This window comes from Schistocerca cancellata, chromosome 2 (assembly GCF_023864275.1).
Source record: "Schistocerca cancellata isolate TAMUIC-IGC-003103 chromosome 2, iqSchCanc2.1, whole genome shotgun sequence".
Classification (NCBI taxonomy): Eukaryota; Metazoa; Arthropoda; class Insecta; order Orthoptera; family Acrididae; genus Schistocerca; species Schistocerca cancellata.
In genome coordinates, this window is record NC_064627.1 from 769,368,105 (window position 1) to 769,391,090 (window position 22,986).

The 22,986-nt window shown below is 42.0% G+C and overlaps 1 protein-coding gene across 4 annotated transcripts in view; it reads right to left on the reverse strand.

The window, feature by feature from the left end:
* The window catches only part of LOC126162595 (prominin-like protein), a 510,115-nt gene that overhangs the window by 59,930 nt on the left and 427,199 nt on the right, over window positions 1–22,986 (reverse strand). For 3 of the 4 annotated variants that reach the window (XM_049919201.1, XM_049919199.1, XM_049919198.1), the window contains one exon: window positions 10,843–10,893. The exons of the other annotated variant lie outside the window; for it this stretch is intronic. In XM_049919201.1, the coding sequence (XP_049775158.1) occupies window positions 10,843–10,893 (51 nt within the window). The remainder of the gene's footprint in view (window positions 1–10,842; window positions 10,894–22,986) is intronic. 4 annotated transcript variants of the gene reach the window in all.

Consider the following 22,986-nt stretch of genomic DNA (forward strand, 5'->3'; position numbering starts at 1 on the left):
ACAAAAACTTAAAAAGCTGGCAAAGTTAAAGAAGTGACTGAAGGTGACTGACTCCTCACACTCAGTGTCCCAGGAACATGTCTCTTCTACTAAAGAAGTGCTCACAGTTTCTTAAGACATGCATTTTAGAGCCCATGTTTACTTGATATTTTTTTCTTGTTTGGTCCATAAAATCATCTCCTCTCACAACATGGAAAGCAAAGAGCTTGCAGTAAAAGAGATTTGTTTAGTAGTATTAAAGGTGAAGAAATGAAACGCTCATAGCTTATATGGCAGGCATTTTAAAGCCCATATTTACTAGTCTTTCTTGCTTCAAATGGTTGTCCCTGTTATATCCCTGAATATTGATCATTATTCCTGGAACAACCTGTATATTTGAGAGTATATTAATAGGTGTGGATCATGGACAATTGATTCTGAGGATAAGAGAAAGCGTGACTGGAGCTTCCTTTCTCCAGGTAGCGTCACCAGCAATGATGACCATGAGGTGCATTATAGTTCTGGCAGTGCTGCACCTCCACAGCCAGGAAGATATATGTACACTGCACGACCGACGACTGGAAGGAGAGGTACTGTTCTCCAGCCAGGAAGATACTGTCTTAATCAGCCACTGTTGGAAGCTAAAACTAACATACAATATGTGGGAAATGAGAAATGGAAGTATGGAGGTTAGAAGAAACATTCTCAGAACTGGACCTTGGCACTGTGAAGAAGGGGTTAAAGGGTTATAGGAAGAAGCACATCTCTCCAATGAACATCTGAGTGAGCAATTAAAACAAGCAGTCGATTTGGTACCATGTACATGCAACAGGGTGAGAAAGTGTGGTTGGATGCTGCTGATATGGTATTTGGGACCACAGGTACTGACGATATGGGAGTCTAGTCATACTCTAGTACAGGTGAAGGGGGTAGTGGAGGCTACTAAGAATCTAGCAGAGTGGCATACTATGCGATCTACTATCTTGGAACAGGACGTACTGAACAATGACGAGATGCTGCAAAAGCAGACAGCAGGACTGAAGGATTATGTGAAAATAGCAATCAGTGCAGAGAATCAGGATCTGAATGTTATACAGATTTGGTTAGACTTGCTGGACACCAGGGTAGCTGTAAGAAGACTTTTATGAACACTGGCCAACAACATAAAGGACATTCAAATGAAGACAGCAGGGCTGCAGGAGGCCATATAGCATGTGGTGGATCGGCAGTTAAATCTACACTGCTACCATATAAGCAATTTCTGGCTGGCTTATGTATAGTGAAGAAGGAAATACTGGCTGAATTAGAGCTCACTGTTAAACCAGATGAAAAAGCCTTGTCACTATTTTATCACATCGTACTGGTAGGAATTGACATCAACAGTACAAGTGCTGGTCTAATTTCTGGCAGCCAAGTACTAACTCCCAGTACAAATGTTACATAGTCTGCTCCTACCCAGTGAGATAGGTGACTTTGGGGAAGTACATGCAAATTAGAACAAAGGAGGTGATGCTAATTTACAAACAAGGGAATAAACCTGTGTTAATGTCAGAGGACAAACTCCATTGCTGTCAGAGAGTGAGTTCACTATGTGCCCAACCCAAGTGATCCAGACTACTGCAGGAGCATGTGAGGTGCAATTATTCCTTAGGGAGCACAGGCAGAAAGATGCCCACAGGACTTCCCGGTACCACAACCTTATTTTCAAAGAGTGGAGGTACATTGTATATATTCCATGTTGTCACTAGCTGTTATGAGAAGGTTGATCTAATGGTGCAGTATGACTAGAGCTGCAAAGCAGTGGTTTATTAATTAATGGCACAACTTGTGACACCACAAGACCACAATTTCATCTCCCAGCTACCATTGTAAAAATACCACATCCTTTGTTGTACTGGACCCGTAAATCACTATAAGGATTTCCAGCCCAAAACCTAATCTATCTCAACAATACCTTGAAACCTAATTTACTCCACTCGTTATTGCTTAACAGATGCTCCAGCACATGCAGCAATATAGTAATGACGAACACCATATAGACATGGTAAGATGTGTGTGAATTTTGGGTGCCAATTTGGTCTTGACTCTTCTTTCTGCAGTCTATATCTATTAAAGGCAAACCCTCACCCCCTCCTAACTGAGCTCCCTGTGCACCAGTTACCAAGCGACTAAATGAACTGTAGGAAGTAAGAAATAGTTACGTTCTCAGCCAATGGACAATGTGGTTTCAGCTGAACTAGTATAAGGAAAACCTGAATGTAATGAAGACATATGTCAAACTGCAAGGCGAGTCATACAATATTTTTCAGAAGTGTTTACAGTCAAGTCTGCAATCTGGTGTTCTGGATCTTCCAAAGAGAGGAGCTGTGTTATGTTACATTTGTTTTGCTTAGCATGCTGAAATAATGAGGCATGCCACCACAACATGCTGCAAGAGGCATCAGGGAAGCAGGAAAGAGGGAGGCCACAAAGGTGTTCTTTGGTAAGAACAGCCAGAGCTGACACAGTAGGAGTCACCGCCCAGGCCTGTCATATGCAAAGTTATCACACGTCTAGGTCTCAGTGCTACCAGCAGGGCTGAGCACCACTGACACAGCGGAAGTATGAAGCCAGGCTGGAGTGTCACTGACTGGGGTTACAACACACACTAGCCTGCCATCGCACTCCTCCCTGTCCTGTGTGACAATGAGTGATAGCCTGTCAAAGCATTGGTGGGTCAATGGGCTTAAATAATGCCGATTTTAGCAGAGCAGCTAGCTATGAGAGGAAGTTTACACCAGTTACCATCTTTAAATAGGCCATTGAGCTGCCAAGCAAGATGCTGTCTTCACTAAGCTGCAGGACTGCCTATTGGCCTAAGTCCGGAAGCCACTGGGAGTCAACCTGTTGCCTTCTAGTGAGATGCCCACCTGTCGGCCCACTTCCACCAACTGCCAGTCACCAGCTTTGGGGTCCTCAGTTCATGCCTGAGCCTGGCTAGCTGCCTTATGTGGGCACACTCTACCACTGCAGGCATAGTCTACCGCTGCTGGCTCCCTTTGTGCAGGTACATTTTGCTGCGGCCAGCTGTCGTCACAGCCTTCTATGGTTGAGCCTATGGTTTGATGCCACACTTTCTGGTGAATCCTGTGCTGATCCATGTGCCAGTGTGGGTGTCTTCCTCAGAGGCAGTCACAGCCTCACATTGCCTGGGTTGGAGCCCTGACTCAACATTCTCTTGTCCCCATACTGCTGACAGCAGCACATGACCTGGATACAATGTGCTTACGCTGTGAGCTGGCCACACCAGCTAGACTAAGTGCTGAATTCAGTACCCACAACACACACCAGGGTCAAAGGCCAACCCTAGCCACTGTCTGTGACGACACAACGCTGTATTATTGTTTGAGTAGATCAGAACCATCATAACAAGAAATGCTATTTTAGGAAGACATTTTTCTCACAAGTGAAGTAAAATGGGTTACTTGGTACTCCGATTCGTGTAATGTACACACAATTTTATGACACTGCAGGAAAAGGATGTTTTAGTGTCCTATCAATTGTGCTTTATAGGGTTAGTTGATGGATTTAAACTGGCTTCTGTGCAGTTTCATTATAATTCCTGCAGACCAGATAATATGAGTTTTCTTAACATGCTGGATAAGAATCTTCAGCAAGTAAGTTCTCCCACTGACTTACACAAATCCCCTCCCTCCCCCACTCTCTCATAATAAGGTTGCTATTTATTTTCTCAACTTCTATGGGCCAAAACTCTTAGATCAGGTACAGCAGCACATACTTATTTAACAAAAGCACTAAATAAAAAAGTAAGTCAGTGGAACATAGTGTACTACAAGGAAGTCATGAACTATGAAATTTCAGATATATTAGTTTTTCCTAGGACACTCAGTAAAAATCACCAATCCACAGATGTCTCCCATCACAGAATATCACATTTGGAAATACATTCAATGTGTCTGACAGAGAAAAGTAGCAAGAGCTTCGGTACTAAAATGCATGAATTTCTAAATAGATAACTCTTATGCTTAGTCATCACACTTCACCACTCTTCTGTTGCAAGTTTTTTTTAAGGAAATAAAGGGCTAACTCACACTATAAATTTTAATCTGCAAATTTAACAATGTGTAGCAATATATATCTTGTTTAATCACCTGTGAAGAAAATATTACGTAACTGTTCAACCAAAACAGCCCTTATGCACTTTGTAAGAAATACAGTACTGTAGAGATGTCAGAAGTATTAAATTTGCCATCACTGTTGAAATATCACCTTTTCAAACAATTCAATCCCCACCATTCTCATGCAACTATCTTGAAAATTTATCTGACGAACTGTCTTTCTGCTATATTGCTACAATTTATCTCATAGCTATTGCAATTGTTTTATTCTTCCACAGTAATATTAATATACCACACATTCAAAACATATTTAATAAACATTTTACTAACTGGGGGACACAGTTCTTAAAAAATCAAATTCTAAAACATCTACAATAGTGACTAACCAAATTTTAAACCCTTCAGATGCCAATAATCTGCCAAATAAATAAAAAATGGCTAACTATAACTGCTTTTAACACTTGTTTCTTCACCCACAGAAATCACCTTCATGGTACTGTGTCACTAACAATCCTGCTTTCCTATGACTTCTGTTATGTGACACGCACTGATATACTTTCCTTATATTTACATACTGTTTTATATCAAAGTCAAAAAGGATTTTTTCTTTAATATTTAATATCTGCATGCACTTTTGCTTCTCTTCTGTCATTTTGTGTTTCTGACATTTAATACACACAATGTGCCAGGAACACCTGATGGTTTTTAAACTTTTGTTGCAGGACACCTGCCATGTGGTAATGTAATACTCCACTCCACATTGGGCACTTTTGTCTGGAGTTTAGGTGAGATGGAGCACTGGTCTATGGAACACTGCACTGAGGAGATAGAACAGTTTACAAGGACAATGTCTATCACAGTTTCATGACACAACTTTTGATGTAGCTTTGCTCCTGGTCACAATACTCTGCTGCTGTGAGAATTGAGACTGTGTCAAGAAAGAACTATGAAGGACAGCAAACCTGCAGGGCATTGTCATCCAGAAAACGCAAATCACGTATGGGATGTGACCTTTTATAGTCTTCAATGACAAGCTCAGCGGCAAGTTATCACACCTAGGTTGGTGGATACCAGCGTTCACGATATCATGCACAAAGACCTTGACAAACATGCATACAAGATCCGAGTTGTCCACAAGCTTACTGAAAGGGACAAGATGATGAGACAAGTTCCTGGAGCTTCTGTAACATGCAGAGATCATTGTGAACAGGTTAATAATGTCAGACGAGCCCCATTTCCACTTGTATGGGTATGTAAACAAACAGAACTATCAATTCTGCAATGCACAACCCAGTTTGAATTGCTGGGGCATCCTACGCATAGTGCAACAGTGACAGTGCGGTGCACCATTTATTTCCTCTCAGCACACTATTGGTCCATATTTTTTTGAAAGTTAGGGATATTCTGTAAAAGTAAATTCTGAGCACTACAGAGATACGTAGCAAACATTTCTGCATCATGAAGTCAGTTCACATCATCACCCATGGTTCCACCAAAATAGAGCAACAGCCCATACTGCACATCTTTCCATGGGAGTCCTTAATAAAATTTTTCCAGTCAGAATTATTTCTTGCTTTGGGGACATCAATTGGCCTGCTTGTTCACCCGACCTGACAGCACCTAAATATTTTTGTTGGGGCTATCTTAAATACAAAATTTGTGAGCAAAACCCAACCAGCATCGACAAGTAAAAAGATTGAATTCGTGATTGCATTCGGGAGATTCCAAATGACATGTTTCAGTGAGTTATGTTATCACTTCCAGGACAGACTACATGAATGTGTTATTCAGCATAGTAGACACTTATCAAATGTTATTTTCAAAGCAATACATGCTAATTCTCTACAAAAAAAGGAGAATATGTCTTTATACGATTTCCCCCGAGTTGTTGTTTTATTTTCAAGAAAGTCAGGTGTTTCTGGATACCTTGTACAAAGCTACATTATCAGAATTGTCATACAATGAAATAATTGTTGACCAGATACAATTTTTATCTCTTGCCATTCAACTCATCACTCATTTACAACTCACCACCATCACCAATGATAATGATGTAACAACATGTAATATTATTATGGTACAAAATTACTGCTGCTGATGATGTGTAAATGAAACAAGCTTGATCACTGATTATTATATGACAGTTTATATAATATTTGGAGAAAAATTTAAATAACTGTTTCATGAAGGAGCTCACTTAAATAAAACTCCTATCGGATGCTTCTGGTTTTCATGGAAGACCACTGGCTTTGGCTACAGTCCTTATATTTCATACTGTTAGCTTGTGAGTACTTTTACAGGCTTATACTCATGTCGCCAACAACTTTGCTGCAGTGGTAACACTGGTTCCAGACAGTTCATCAAAGTTTTGTCAGGCTTGGTTAGCATGTGGATGGGTCATGGTCCAGGTCTGCCAAGAGCTGTTGGCAAGAGGGGAACACTCAGCCCTTGTGAGGCCAATTGAGGAGCTACACTATTGAGCAGTAGTGGTACTGGTTATGAAAACTGAAAATAGTCAAGAGAGTGGTGTGTTGACTTCATGCCCTCCGTATCCTCATCTCGTGATGTCTCAGGGCTGAGGATGACATGGCATCCAGTTGATACTGTTGGCCATTCAAGACCTGTTTGGATGGGGTATCCCCCCCCCCTCTTTTTTTAACACTTATTTCTCTCTGAAAATGGCACAGAACAACAACTTCCTGAAAACATACTGCTGCATCTCACAGCATCAGAAATTAGGTACTTTCTGCTCAGATGTCACTTACTTAATAAATAAATATGTACTTCTTAAAATTGAGTAGTGACCTTTCAAAGCTAAGTGTGTGATTGAGGCAACTATTCATTTTTCAACAAAGTGTTGCTACAGAGAGTCACTTGTGCTGATATTTTGAACTGTATGCAAGAAACAGAAGAGTATGCGAACCAGTGTTAGTAGTGATGATGACTTCCAGGTGAGTAAAGCAGCACATGAGCTGTTAAAGTGAATAGCCCTTTAACGTTCTGAAGCTTGGAAAAATGTAAAGCAAATTCTCTCCAAATACAAGTAAATCTGCACAAGACTATCAAAGTACTGCAATGCAAAAACGATTGACCAGGAATATTATTTGTATGACAAGATGGGAGTTCCTGGAAACAGAAATGATACTCTCTAATACTCCCTTCAACAGAAAATTTCCACTTATCAAGTAATGATTATAGCTCACACCAAACTAGTTCCCTGGGCTATCTATACACAGTTGCCAATATTTATGGAGGTCTTGGAAGCAAGCATGTCAATTTTCAACTCCTTCCAACTTGACAATGTAGCGGTAAGTGTAGAGCAGATATGGCTCCAATTCAAAGAATTATATTGGAAGCAACTGAGAGATTTATCCAAATAAATTAACAAACAATTGAGTTGATACCCCTTAGTACACAAAACGGATCAGAACACTGTTGCAGAACAAAAGAAAAAAGAACGCCAAATTTAAATGAATGCGAAATCTCCAAGATTGGCAATCTTTTACAGAAGCCTGAAATTTAGCACTGACTTCAATGCAAGAAGTTTGTAATAGTTTCCACGAGAAAATTTTGTCTCAAAACCTGGCAGAAAATGCAAAGAGATTCTGGTTGTACGTAAAGTATGCTAGCAGCAAAAAACAATTAATGCCTTCTCTGCAAGGTCAATGGATCGATGAGAGTGCTGCCTAAGCAGAGTTACTAAACACAGTCTCCTCAAATTCCCTCACCAAAGAAAATGAAGTAAATATTACAGAATATGAATCAAGAGCATGAGTAACTTAAAAGTAGATATCCTTGGAATAGTGAAGCAACTTAAATCACTTTATAAGAACGAGTCTTCCAGTCCAGACTGTATACCAAGTACGTTCCTTTCAGAGTATGCTGATGCAATATCTGTATACTTCAAAAGAGGCCCATATCATTGACGTCAATGTGCACCAGGATTCTGGAACATGTATTATGAATTACCCCAATGAGAACAGTATACTGACATACAGTCAACACATATTTAGAAAACATTGTTGTTCTGAAACACAACTAGCTCTCTACTCATATGAAGTGTTGATTGCTAGTGACCAGGGATTTCAAATTGAGTCCGTATTTTTAGGTTTCCAGAAGGCTTTTGACACTGTACCTCACAAGTGGCTTGTAGACAAAGTGCATACTTATGGAATATTGTTTCAGTTCCTGTCAGAAGTGTCACTTTTCTCAGTAACTGACAGAAAGTCATCAAGTAAATCAGAGGTGATTTCTGGAATTCCCCAACGTACTATTGTAGGCCCTCTGCTGTTCCTGTTCTGCATAAATGAATAGGGGACAATCTGAGCAGCTGTCTTGGATTGTTTGCAGATGATGCTGTTGTTTATAATCTAGTAAAGTTATCAGAAGATCAAAATAAAGCGCAAAATGTTTTAGAAAAGATATCTGTGTGGTGTGAAAATTGGCAACTGACCCTAAATAATGAAAAGCATGAAGTCATCCACATGAGTGCTAAAAGAAATCCATTAAACTTCTGTTGCACAATAAATCTGACAAATCCAAAGGCCATAAATTGAACTAAATACCTAGGAACTACAATTATGAACAACTTAAATTGGAAATAACACATGGAAAATGTTGTGGGGAAGGCAAACCAGAGACACTCTTTGGTAGAGCACTTAGAAGGTGCAACAGGTCTACTAAAGAGACTGCCTCCTTATCAGATAGGATTAACAGAGTATATCAAGAAAGGTCGAAGAAAAGCAGCACATTTTTATTATGGAGAAATAGGGCAGAGAGTGTCACTGATATGATGCAGGATTTGGGGTGTACATCAGTAAAACAAAGTAATTCCGTCCTGGATGTTCCATTGCTTCATTAAAACAACAGAATTTTTCATTGCAGTGGGATATTGTCACGAAATTTCGATCACCAACTTTCTCCTTCAAATGCGAAAATATTTTATTGACGCTAACCTACATAGGGTATAACGATCATCATAATAAAATACAGGAAATCAGATCTCACACAGAAAGATATGGGTGTTTGTTTCTTCTGTGAGCTGTTAGAGACTTTATTAAGGCTAGAGGTCCGGAGAAACATCTAGCCAGATACTTGGTAACAGATAAAGCACTATGGGTCCTTGCACTGTCATGCACTAAGAACCACTCCTGATAATGGCGCAAATGGGTTGGTGATGTCAAATTGCTTGTCACAAACATTTCAAAACTTCGATGTAAAGAGTTTGGTTCACTGTTTGATCTGGAGGAACATACTCATAGTGAACTAATCCCTTACTATAATGCAATTAATATTGTCTTTGTTCTCGAAGGTGGTGGATTGAATTTTTTCGCGCCTGGTGATCCAGGAGGATCCTGTCATTCAACACTTCACGTGAGGGTAATACTGGTAACACCAATTTCCAGTCCCCCCATAATAATCCTTGACAGAAATGTGGAATCACATCTGGCTCTATCCAGTAGTTGAGTAGGAATTCTTCGTCTTTCCTCTTTCTGCCTGTCCGTGAGTGGGGGAAAAGTTTTGCATTAAATTTCTGTTTCCCTAAATCTTCACGTAAAATCTTATGACACACATCACAATTCCAATTAAGTTCTTCTGGTATCACATGCACAGTTGCACGACAGTCTTCTTGCAATAACTGCCTTACACACACCATGTTTGCAATGGTATGTGCTGTAGATGGGCAACCAGCTTGGGGATCGTCCTGCACTGAATCTCTACCTTCACGAAACCTTTTGTGCCACTCAAAAACACAACTTCTTGACAGTGCCTCACCCGGATATGCTTGCTTCATCATTTTCCATGGTCCACTATGGCTTTTTCTGAGCTTAATGCAGAACTTAATGTTCACTCTTTGCTCACAATCAGCATCCACTGTGTCACCATAAGTAATGTGCCAATAACCCAAACAGTGTGTTTCTAAGCACAGCCCTGCCACCTAGTAAGTTTGCACAGACACATGGCCAAGGCCATTTCAAGCAGGCACACATACCAGGTAACATGAAAACAATATCTGTTGCTTTTTAGTATTGGAAACTCAGAAAAAATACCTGCTCTGGAACTTTTCTGACAAGGGGAAAATTAATACCAGACAATAAAACTTAGTTTAAGTTAACGAGATAGCTGTGTGTGACAAAATAAGAATGTAACTTGAAAACAGTGAAGAAAGCTCCAATGACATAGAAACTTTGTATGTTACCAACAGAATACTTTCTGCCACTGAATACAAAGAGATTACGTTACATCTAAAGGTAAAGCTGATATAGTTCAATAAATAAAATATTTATTTTAGCATTTTTGCATATGACATTTGTTTCTCATAATGCATTAAAAATTATTTCTTCGCTGTCTTTGTCCCTTACACGTACACATTCCTTTTCCATGATAAAGGATAACACAGAATATTGAAGGTTATAGTTATTGCTCCATAGTTAATTTGTGACAAGACAGTTCCCTTTCTATCACCTCTAAGCAAAACATGACATAGTGTTGCCTCATCACCAGTCACACAATTTGCTTTGTTGGACTACAAGTTATAAAAAACATTACTATACTGAGATACATATTGTAAACTGACAGCTTACATCACTAAGTATGAATTGAGAACATGTTACAATATAAATAATTTCTTTTCAATGCATCAACAATAACTGTATTCTACTGAACAGTCCCTATAGCAAGAAAACCATTCCAACAAAAACTGGGTCAGACAGGAGAGAAAGAAACAGAGGTATTAAGAACTTACTTGGCGAGTGGAATATTATCCCGATCAGCATATGCATCGTATAAGTACTCACTGTAAAGGAAACAAACAGTAAGATACATGCTGTTATTTGGATACAGCAACTGCACACCATGCACAGATCACTTTTAAGTTGTAATATGGGGGAAACAAATTGCAAAAAAAGAGCTTTACACAATCATCATCACATCGTCATCATCATGAACAATAACAACAGCAACAACAACTACTACTACTGCTACTACTTGCTATAAGGATTGTTAACACTGACACATAAAAATTCATTAAATGTAAAGTTATTCGTTAATAAGTAGTGTGCCCCTTTCACATTTGTACTATGAATAAAACACTAAGAGATGTAATTTGATGACTTAAAAAAAAAACGAAAATGTCCAACTTTTTGAAGTATAATGGCTGCTAAAACAAAGTTACACAAGCAACTGAGACAGTTGGCACAAAAACACAGACATTTAACAAATGATCAAAAGACTGAAAAAGGATCAAACTACAGTGTCAAGTACAATGTCTTCTACATACAGAAAAACCTTAATTTATCAGTAACAAAAATCTGAACTAAACTGGAGGAAGATAAAAAAAAAACAGGATTCCCCAATTCCCCAAAAAAGTAAATGGAAATAATACAGATAATAAAAAGGTTTTTGATTTGGCATTCCTTCACAGTGAAAAAGGAAAAAAGATGAAAAACCATGCACAACACTGTTTGGCATTCTACTTTAATTATCTAGTGAGAAAGCTTTCAGTAAGAACACAAGCAACACAAGCCACTGCATACAGTGGCAGCACACAGCACTCTACGAAATTATGTATCACAAACACTTAGTTTCTTTGTTATGATCTCATAATTTCTCTATGTTCGGTAACACTCATTTTTTAATTACATTTGCCTTGACACTATATCTACAACACTATTCTCTTATCATTTAGTTCTTTATTTTCTAGCATTTCAACTATCTACCATCAAGCAATACTTGAATTCTATCCCAGTAATTATTTTTCATTTGTTGTATATTCCATTTTATTTTTTATTTCACTCACGTCCTACGAGTTCAACTTGCAGCAATTCAGTGTGACTTTCCATTCTGCTACTCTCACGCCAAGTCTAACCCTTTTTCCCCTTTTGTTTAAGAAAAAATAATATAGAATATAATGCTCTGTATCTACACTTCATTTACTTTTACCTCCACCTCACTCCTGTAAAAAGCCAGGCAGACTTCTCAATTACCTAAATGTTAATACCAGTTTCAGGTATGATAAAATATGCAAACCAAATTAAATTCTCTCAGATGTTAAGGTAACTTAATGAAGAATAGCAAGAAATTTAAACGGGCCGTTCAAAACAAGTGAAAACTACAATTTAAATAAAAACACTAGAAAGAAAGTGTAAAGGTTGTTTCAGAAGTGATAGGTAATATTCAGGGATATGACTGGAATGACCATTCAAAACAAAAGTCAAGAAAACAAGGAATCTAAAACGTATACTTCAAGAGTTACGAGCATTTCTTGATCTTCGATACTGTGAAACAAATCTCGTCTACTGCAAGCTCCTTGCCTTTCATATTTTGCGAAGTGGTAGTATGGAACAAAACAAGAAAAAAAACGTTCAGTAAACATGAGCTCTAAAATGCGTACCTTAAGAGCTATAAGCACTTTTTCATCTTCACCACTTTGAAACACAACTCTTCTAATGAATTTGTTTCACAGTATCGAAGATCAAGAACTGCTCATAGCTCTTAAGGTATGTGTTTTGGAGCCCATTTTTACTTGACTCTTTTGTTTCAAATGATCATTGTCACCATATCCCTGAATACTGACCAACATTTCTGAAACATCCTGTATAACCTTTTTAATGGTGGAAAAAATACTGCACTGCATTAGTTAAAATGAAAAGTTAAGGAAAAAGATAGTAATTTCAAATTATAAGAAATAGTTTATGCAAATTGGTTAAAGCAAAGTTATTATAGAAAAATGATGTAGCAAAAAGGAACAAATTAACAAAAACAAACTGACTGAAAAAACTAATGTTTTCATTAAAATATGTAGGACACACACACACACTCACACACAATAATTGAGACATTACGAAAAGTGAAAAATCACAGGAAAAACTAAAATACGGAAGCAGATGTTCTGGCTGGCTAAATACGTCAATTCAATAAGAAAATGGAAAAGTTGTATAAAAAATATAAAACTTTGGCAATGTTTGTGCTTCTTTGTTATTTTTTGGTGGCGTCCTAGAACTATTATCAGATGGAGTTAGCACGCCTGCCTCCCGAATTGGATGCTGGGGATCTGTGAAACGAGATGATGGCACCCCTATCGGTTTGCACCAATCTGGAACAGCAGAGTGTCATTAGATTTCTGTTAGCTGAAGGGTTGAAACCACTTGAAATTCAACATCAGATGGTAGGGCAATATGCTGATAGTCATTTGAGTTAAACGCAAGTAAAGGAGTGGGCAGATAAATGCAAATAAAGTAACAAGTGTTAAAGATTCACCACGCCTAGGACGCACAGACTGCACAGTCACTGAGAACACCATTGCGAGAGTTGATGAGTTGATACAAGAAAACAAATGTATCAGATTGAGTGATATTGCAGCAACACTGAAAATTAGTGTCAGATCACCCACCATATTGTTCGTGACATACTGATGCTCAAGAAAGTGTATCTGAGGTGGATTACAAAACATCTGACATAAAAAATGAAAGAAAGGCACATGGAGTGTGCAGGGAGGTGTTGTGAAAGCATGAGACTGAAGGGGAGGCATTTCTTCACTGTACTGTAATGTGAGATGAGAGTTAGGTGCATTTTTATGAACCTGAATGAAACCAGGCTTGGACTGGATGTTAACTGAAAGAAGTGCTAGAAAGGTAATGTTAACTTGTTTTGGGACCATAAGGGAGCAATTCTTGAACACTACATGCCAAGAGCTAAAAATGTGAACAATGCAATGTACACAGTCCTTATGTGTGAAAATTTGAAACCAGCAATTTGAGGGAGTGGTGCAGAATGGTGACTGGTCACATTAGATACTTTCGAAGACCTGACACACGTCTGCCTGCCTGTTTTTTGGGAGCGCCACCTGTGATGCCGGGTTTCTGTTGTGTGTTACAAAAAATGAAACACTGGAATTTAGAGGTGGTTGGTTGGTTTAAAAGAGGGGGGGGGGGGGAGGGACCAAACTCCGAAGTCATCTGTCCCTTGTTCCTAATAAAACAATGCCACAAGTGTGAGAATAAAACAGACAAAACATATGATACAAAATGGAAAGAAAGGAAAAACCACAAGAATGAAGGAAAGGCAATGAGTGCCAAAAGGAACAAAGGAGGACAAGAAAACGACAGAGAGACACTAGAAACAGAAGAGAGTACACAAGAAAGCAGATTACAGTGGCTGGCCGACCATGAGAATAAAAAGGAGAAGCCGGCCACTCTGCAACACATTAAAACCTCCACCCTAAAACCACTAGGGTGGAGGACACAGAGGGACAAAGTACATGTGCTAAAACGTAGATCAGATGATAAAGCCCAGCCTCACAAATAAAACATAGAACTAAATTAGCCAATGAGGCGTTGTCAGATAAAATGAGCAGCGACGAGTCCAGTAACCCAAGATTCCATTGCTGGGCAGTCAAAGTGGGACAGTGCACCAGAATATGGGCCACTGTCAACTGGGCGCCGCACATACACTGAGGCGGGTCTTCACGGCGCGATAGGTAACCGTCGGTTGCCCAAGCGTGGCCAATGCGGAGCCAGCAGAGGACAACTGATTCCCTGAAAGAGGCCCTCATGGAAGACTTCCACACAATTGTAGTCGCCTTAATGACAAGCAGTTTGTTGTGTGTACTGTTATGCCATTCCATCTCTCAAAGCCTAAAAACCCTACAGTGTAGGTCAGAAAGCAGGTCAGGTTCAGATATGTCCATCTCCAGAAGCGGTTCCCACATAGTCTGTTTGGCCAGCCTGTCAGCAAGTTCGTTACCTAGGATGCCGAAGTATCCTGGGGTCCACACAAACACCACTGAACAACGGGACCATTCCAGGGCATAGATGGACTCCTGGGTGGACACTACCAAAGGATAGTGAGGGTAGCACTGGTCGATTTGCTTGTAGGATGCTCAAGGAGTAAGTACACAGGATAAACGATTCCCTGGGGCATGAACGGATATACTGAAGAAGTGCACGAGATATGGCCACCAATTCTGCAGTGAATACACTGCACCCATTGGGCGAGGAACGCTGTTCAATATATCCTCCATGGACATATGCAAAGCCGACGTGAGCAACAGCCCTCGAGCCGTCAGTGTAAACCACTTCGTGGCCTCTGTACTTGTCAAGAATCAAGAGAAAGTGGCAGCGGAGAGCCGCAGGGTTAACCGAGTCCTTAGAGCCATGTGAAAGGTCCAGACAAAGCTGCGGCCTAGGTGTACACCATGGAGGTGTATGTGAATGGACCTCAAGTATAGGTGGTAAATGCAAGGACTCCAGTTCAGAAAGAAAGGATCGGACATGAACTGCAATTGGAAGCCCTGACCTGGGCCACTGATGAGGGAGATGAACCGCCGTGGGTGAGTGAAGGAGACAGTGATTCAGATGTGCAGGAGAACTACGAACGTGTGCTTCGTAACTGGGCAGCAGTTGTGCATGCCTAACCTGCAATGGAGGCCCTCCAGCTTCCACAAGAACGCTGGTCACTGGACTCGTCCTAAAAGCTCCTGTCGCTAGTCGAATGTCACAGTGGTGCACTGGGTCGAGTAAACGCAATATTGAGGGCGCAGCTGAACCATAAACAAGACTCGCATAGTCAAGGCAGGATTGAACAAGGGCTCTGTAGAGCTGCAGCAGCGTAGAGCGATCTGCACCCCAGTTGGTGTTGCTCAGGCAGTGGAGGGTACTGAGGTGCTGCCAGCACTTCCACTTAAGCTGACGCAGGTGAGGTAGCCAAGTCAATCGGGTGTCGAAAACCAGTCCTAAGAATCGATATGTCTCAACTACAGTGAGTGGATCGTCATTAAGGTAAAGTTCTGGTTTTGGATGAATGGTACGACGCCGACAGAAGTGCATAACACATGACTTTGTGGCAGAAAACTGGAAACCGTGGGCTAGAGCCCATGACTGCACCTTGTGGATGACTCCCTGGAGGTGCCGCTCAGCAACCCCAGTACTGGTGGAGCAGTATGAAATGCATAAGTCGTCTGCATACAGAGAAGGTGAGACAGATGGCCTTACAGCTGCTGCTAGACCATTAATGGCCACTAAAAATAGAGATTCACTTGATACAGAGCCCAGTGGGACCCCATTCTCCTGGATATGGGGGAACTATGGGGGGGAGGCCACCAACTTGAACACGGAAAGTGTGAAGCGACAGGAAATTCTGGATAAAAATTGGGAGTGGGCTGCAGACATCCCACTCGTATAATGTGGCAAGGATATGATGTTGCCAGGTCATGCCATATGCTTTTTTGTAAATAAAAAAATATGGCAACCACGTGTTGGCATCTGGAGATGGCTGTTTGGATGGCACACACTAGGGACACAAGATTATCAGTGGTAGAGCGACCCTGGGGGAAGTCGCCCTGACATGGAGCCAGTAGGCCAAGTGACTCCAGGGCCCAACCCAACTGCCGACACACCATATGTTCCAGCAGCTTACAAAGAATCGGGTGTACTGCTGGTGGTCTGCATTTTTCTAACGCAACATTTTGATGTCATACCTCGGCATCTTCATCAGGTGCTTCCTGTCACAGGAAGCGCCTGATGAAGATGCCGAGGTACAACGTTGAAATATTTTGTTAGAAAAACGCAGACCACCGGCAGTACACCCGATTCAACGAGATGTCACAAAATCGCCGGGAAATAACGTTGGTGAGGCTGATGGGCTGAAAGCTATCCACATCATGTGGTTTTTACCAGGTTTGAGCACCGGAATGATGGTGCTCTCCCGCCATTGCGATGGAATGTCGCCATCGCACCAGATCCAGTTGAAGATGACGAGGAGATGTCGCTTGTAGTCAGATGAGAGATGTTTAATCATCTGTGGATCTGATCTGGTCCAGGAGCTGTGTCGGGGGAATGTGCAAGAGCACTGAGGAGCTCCCACTCTGTAAATGGGGCGTTATAGGATTCACTGTGGCATGTAGTAAACGAGGGGGCATTCCCTTCCAGCTGCTGTTTGAGAGTGCAAAAGGCTGGGGGGGGGGGGGGGGGGGGTAGTTCTCCGATGCACAGGGTCAAACATAGTGCTCAGCGAAGTGCTTGGAAATCGTGTATGTGTCGGTAGATAACACGCCATTTATGTTAACACCGGGAACACCTGTTGGGGACTGGTACCCGAAAACACGTTTGATCATTGCCCAGACTTGGGAAGGTAACGTATGGCACCCAATGGTCGAGACGTATCTCTCCCAACACTCCTGCTTCCATCGTTTGGTAAGTTGGCGAACGCAAGCACAGACCTGTTTAAAGGCTATGAGGTGCTCTAGGGAAGGGTGCCCCTTATGCTGCTGTAGAGCCTTTATTGCTTCAGGACTTCCGGTGACCACCAAGGGACTGTCTTTCACCAAGGGCACCCCAGAGAACGAGGGATTGTGTTTTCTGCCACAGAAATGATTGTTGTAGTCACCTGGTCAACCATCGCAATGATGTTCCCGTGCAGGGGAGATTCCACGGTGACAGCAGAGGTGAAAGTTTCCCAGTCCGCCTTGTTTAAAGCCCATCCATGGGCTTGATGCTGGGGCTGTGATAGGAAGATGGGGAAGTGGTCACTACCACACAGGTCATCACGTGCTCTCCAATGGATAGATGGGAGAAGTCCTGGGCTGCAAATTGATAAATCAATGGCTGAGTGACTAACTCGAGCCACACTGAAATGTGTGGCGGCCCCAGTATTAAGAGGCAGAGGTCGTACTGAGACAGTAAAGTTTTGACATCTCTGCCTCAGCCAGTAAGCCCAGTAAGCACCAACATGGGGTTACGGGCATTAAAATCTCCCAAAAGTAGGAAAGGTTTAGGAATTGATCAATCAGTGCAGCTAAGACATTCAGGGGTACTGCACCATCTGAAGGAAGATATACATTGCAGACAGTTATTTCCTGTTTCGTCCTTATTCTGATAGCCAAACTCCACCTGACACTCAATTATAGTCGCTACGGTTCCTGTAATATCACTTATAGGCGCAGAGGGCAGGTGTCCACATTGCAGGGAACCAGGTTTCCTGGAGCGCAGTGCAGATAGCAGGTGTAAAGCGTAACGGTTACCATAGCTCAGCCAGGTGGTGGAAAAAACTGCCGCAATTCCACTGGAGGATGACGTCATCATGAGAGTGGGAAGGCATGGAACATTCAATGAGGCTGTTTATGCCTCAGGGTCACATACTGCCACCGACATTTTGCTGAGCTGCCTATATCCATTTTGTCTGAGGGTCCGGCAAGATCTAGGTCATCAGCAGACGCCAGAATCTCCACCTCATCCACAGATGCAGAGCTTGGAGATAGCAGTGGTATGGGTGCCACTGCAATTCCTTTGGTCTTGGGGACCTTCTTTTTGGATTTCTATCGCTGTTCCTTGTGTTTCCCTGCCTGGGAGGACTTCACTGATTCAGTCTCCAGGACTGAAAATGAGCATGGAGGTCTGCAACCAGCTGCTTTTGGCCTCTGCTGCCACAGGCGGGTGTCATCTTTCCCACTAGCAGAAACCTGGGAAGAGAGTGACCCAAGGGACCCCTTCCTAGTGAGAGAAGCCAAAGAAGACTTATGCTTCTCCAGCTTAGAAGTGGGGGCATTGCTCCTGAAATAGGTGGTGCAGGAGCAACAGGGAGGGAAGTGCCCCCCACCATCAAGGGGGCAGCTGTAGTCTTCTAGTTTTCTGGCTCACTGCTTACATTTCTCTGCATATGCTTACAGCAACTGCCACTAGGGAACATCTCTCTTCACAGCTACATGTTGATGCAAATTCAAATTACTGCAGTCTTTGATAAGCCTAAGGATGTCTCTGACAGATGGCAAATTGCATGCCCATCCTCTTTAATTCTGCTGCGCATGGCATTCATATATTTTGAATCCACAATTATGTTTGGTCAACCTTCATCACTTCATTGTCAACAGAAGCATAGTCATGATGAAATTTTGAAACCAACAGTAACACTGATCGCCAGAAGTCGAATGAACTGAGCTGTGGGATGGTTATTGAGTTTGGTCTCCATGAATGAAAACAGTTTCTATAAATGCTCAATGCAAACAAACAACTCTGTCAATTTCTGAGCTGCCATTGTTTTAATAATAACAAACAACAAATTTTAACATAATGGCTGGTTGTGAAAACTTAAAAGACAACCCTCTTAATAAACAATGACACACTGTATACAAAATTGTAGATATTCTGAACCATTCTGGCCGTGGCCCTACACTACTATTAAGCAATTTCTTCCTCTACACCACACTGGACAAGGATACAGACGACATGCAGATGAGAAGATGACACATAGTATGTAAAATATAAAAGGGGTTAGCTTTAGAGAAATAAGCTACCTGTATACATAAGCTGATAACATGTGTAACATAATTCAACAAATGCTTATAATGTGATTATGATCACATTGAGAAATAGTGGTTTACCAGCATAATGTATTAAGCAGGTTACGCAAATAAAAAGTGTTTACCTTAGTGTGAAATACGCTGTAACAGTACTTTTCAGCTGATCTCCCATCACCACCACAATCATAGTATCATGATCCCTAAATTCATCTTGTATCTAATATTTCCGTGAATGGGTTCAGGCAAATGCTACAACTGTTGAATATTTAATGATTTCATTGTAGACGGCCACTTTTATCCTTCAGCTCCTAACATTAATAGCCCTAAATTTCTTGCCTAGTCTTGCCTAATACAGTTTTACAATGAGCTCTTTGTTAAAACATGTTATTTCTTTGTTTTCAGCATTCCAAGAATCGTAAGTATGAGTGATGTCCCAACACTAAAGTTAAAAGTTGATGATGACTGACATTTGGATATAATGGATAAGTTGGAACAATGATCATGACAAGAAAGTCAACATTGCAAAGATGGTGCCACGTGCAGAAACTCTTAGCCAGACGGTGAACAGTGACAGAGTAATTGTGGTAACCACATGCTGGAAAAAGACAGCCTGCAATTTTGTAAGGGACAGAGGTAAACAACTGAGTTAGCTCACAGTGGATGATTCATGACAGTTGGTACAGCAGATAATCAGTCTCATAACTCATTTATTATTTTGCTGCTATTTGTATGAGACCTGCTGTCAAGCAGTTAATACTGATGTATCAAAAAGCTTCAAATTCTAAATGTGCAGTTATGCGATACGATGCCATTTACTAAACAGTTAACACAAGTAACTCAACAGATGTCCCATTTGTACAACAGAGAAAGTTTAGCTGCCAAATATAAATTTAGGAAAGAGAAAACACACACACACACACACACACACACACACACACACACACACACACACTCTCTCTCTCTCTCTCTCTCTCTCTCTCTCTCTCTCTCTCTCTACTCTCACCTACGACTCCAGTCTCTGGCAGCTGAAGCCACACTGCAAGCAGCAGCAGCAGCAGCAGCAGCAGCAGCAGCAGTGAAAATGGGAGTGGCAACTGGGTGGGGGTAAGGATGAGACTGGGGCAGGGATGGGGAGAGAGAGTAGGGTAGGGGTGCTGCTGGGGAGCATACAGGGACGAGGTGGAGAGAGGGTAGGGCAGCTAGGTGCAGTTGGAGGGCTAGACAGAGGGCAGGGAGAGGTGGGGCATTTGGGAGGTGGTAACAGAAAAGTAGAGAAGTAAGAAGACTGCATGTGTTGGAGGAATAGACAGCTGTGTAGGGCTGGAATGAGAACAGGGTAGGTGCTAGATGTGTGAAGACAATGATTAACAGAGGTCGAGGCCAGGATGGTTATGGGGACATAGAATATATAGCAGGGAGATTTCCCACCTGTGTAATTCAGAAAAGCTGGTGTCAGGGGGGAAGGATCCATATGCAAAGGCAGTGAAGTAGTCACTGAAATGAAGGATGTTATGTTGGGAAGCATGCTCAACAACAAGCTGGTCCACTTGTCCCTTGGCCACAGTTTGTTGGTTTGGTGGCCATTTGAGTGGGCAGACAGCTTGCTGGTTGTCATGCCCACATACAATGCAGCATAGTGGTTGCAGGTTAGCTTGTAGATCACATGACTGGTTTCACAGGTGGCCCTGCCTTTGATGGGATAGGTGATGTTTGTGACTGGATTGGAGTAGGCGGTGGTGGGAGGAGCTTTGGGACAGGTCTCGCATCTAGGTCTATTACAGGGATATGAGCCATCAGGCAACGGGTTGGGAGTGGGGGCTGTGGAGGGATGGACAAGTATACAGTGTAGGTTTGGTGGGTGGCAGAATACCACTGTTGGAGGGGTGGGAAGGATACTGGGTAGGACATTTCTCATTTCAGGGCACAACGAGAGGTAGCCGCAACCCTGGCAGAGAATGTAATTCAGTCATTCCAGTGCTGGGTGGTATTGAGTTATGCTCCTCTGTAGCCAGACGGTGAGACTTTGAGAGGTGGTGGGAGACTGGTAACGCAGGGAACGGGAGATTTGTTTTTGTACAAGGTTGTGAGGATAATTACTGTCTATAAAGGCTTCAGTGAGACCCTCAGTATACCTCAAAATATACCAAGGATCTCACTGAAAAGCCTTCACAGACCGTAACTATCCTCACAACCTTGTATAAAGGCAAATCTCTCGTGGCTTATCTTTACATTCACCCAGCACCCCCGAGAGTCTCATCGTCTGACCACAGAGGAGCATTCACCTCGTAACTCAGTACCACTCAGGACTGCAACAACTGAATAACATTCTCTGCCAAGGTTTCAAGTACCTCTCGTCATGCCCTGAAATGAGAAAAGTCCTACCAACTATCCTACCCACCCCTCCCACACAGTTATATTCTGCTGGCCACTGAACCTACAAAATATACTTGCCATCCCTACAAAATCCCTGCTCTCAACACCTTACCTCATGGGTCATATCCCTGTAGCAGACCTAGACACAAGACCTGTCCCAAACATCCTCTCGCCACCACCTACTCCAGCCTGGTGACTAACATCACCTATCCCCTGACAGGCAGGATTACCTGTGAAACCAGTCATGTGATCTATAAGCGAAGCTGCAACCACTGTGCTGCATTCTATGTGGGCATAACAACCAACAAGCTGGCTGTCTGCACAAATGGCCACCAGCAAACTATGATCAAGAAACAAGTGGACCACCCTGTTGCTGAACATGCTGCTCAACACGACATATTTCATTTCAATGACTACCTCACAGCCCATGCCATATGGATCCTTCCTGCCAACACAAGCTTTTTTGAATTGCGCAGGTGGGAACTCTCCCTGCAATATATTCTATATCCCCATAACCATCCTGGCCTCAACCTCTGTTAGTCATTGTCTTCACACATCTAGCACCTACCCTGTTCCCATTCCAGCACTACACAGCCCTCTATTCCACCAATGCACTCAGTCTTTTTACTTCTCTTCTTTTCTGCTAACCTCAGCCCCCTGCCCCTCCTCTCCCCTCTCCACCTTCTAATCTCCCGACTGCATCTAGCTGCCCTACCCTCTCTCCACCTCGTCCCTGCACGTTCCCCAGCAGCAATTCACTGTCGTCCACCCCTACCCTACTACTCCACCCCTTCCCGCCCCAGCCTCCTCCTTACCTCCACCCAGTTGCCACTCCCATCATGCACGCTGCTGTTTCTCACAGTGTGGCTCAAGCTACCAAAAACTGCAGTCATCTGTGCACGAGTTGCATTTGTGTGTGTGTGATCTACTTTTGACAAAGGCCTTGTTGGTCGATGACCGAAAGCTTATTTGTGACAGTCTTTATTGTGCTTATCTGCAACTCAGCATCTCCGCTATATGGAAAATATAGTCACAGAATTTCATAGTTGTACTACTACTACTTCATAATAGATGTATAAAGATACAGAAGAAAAATGAATACTAATGGAAGCAATCTCATGTATAGCTAGCAAGACAATTTTAATACATATTTGTGCCTTTGCAATCAGTGGGTCTCAGTGGTAATTCGACTACAGTGGCTACTGCCAATAGCTATGTTGTAAT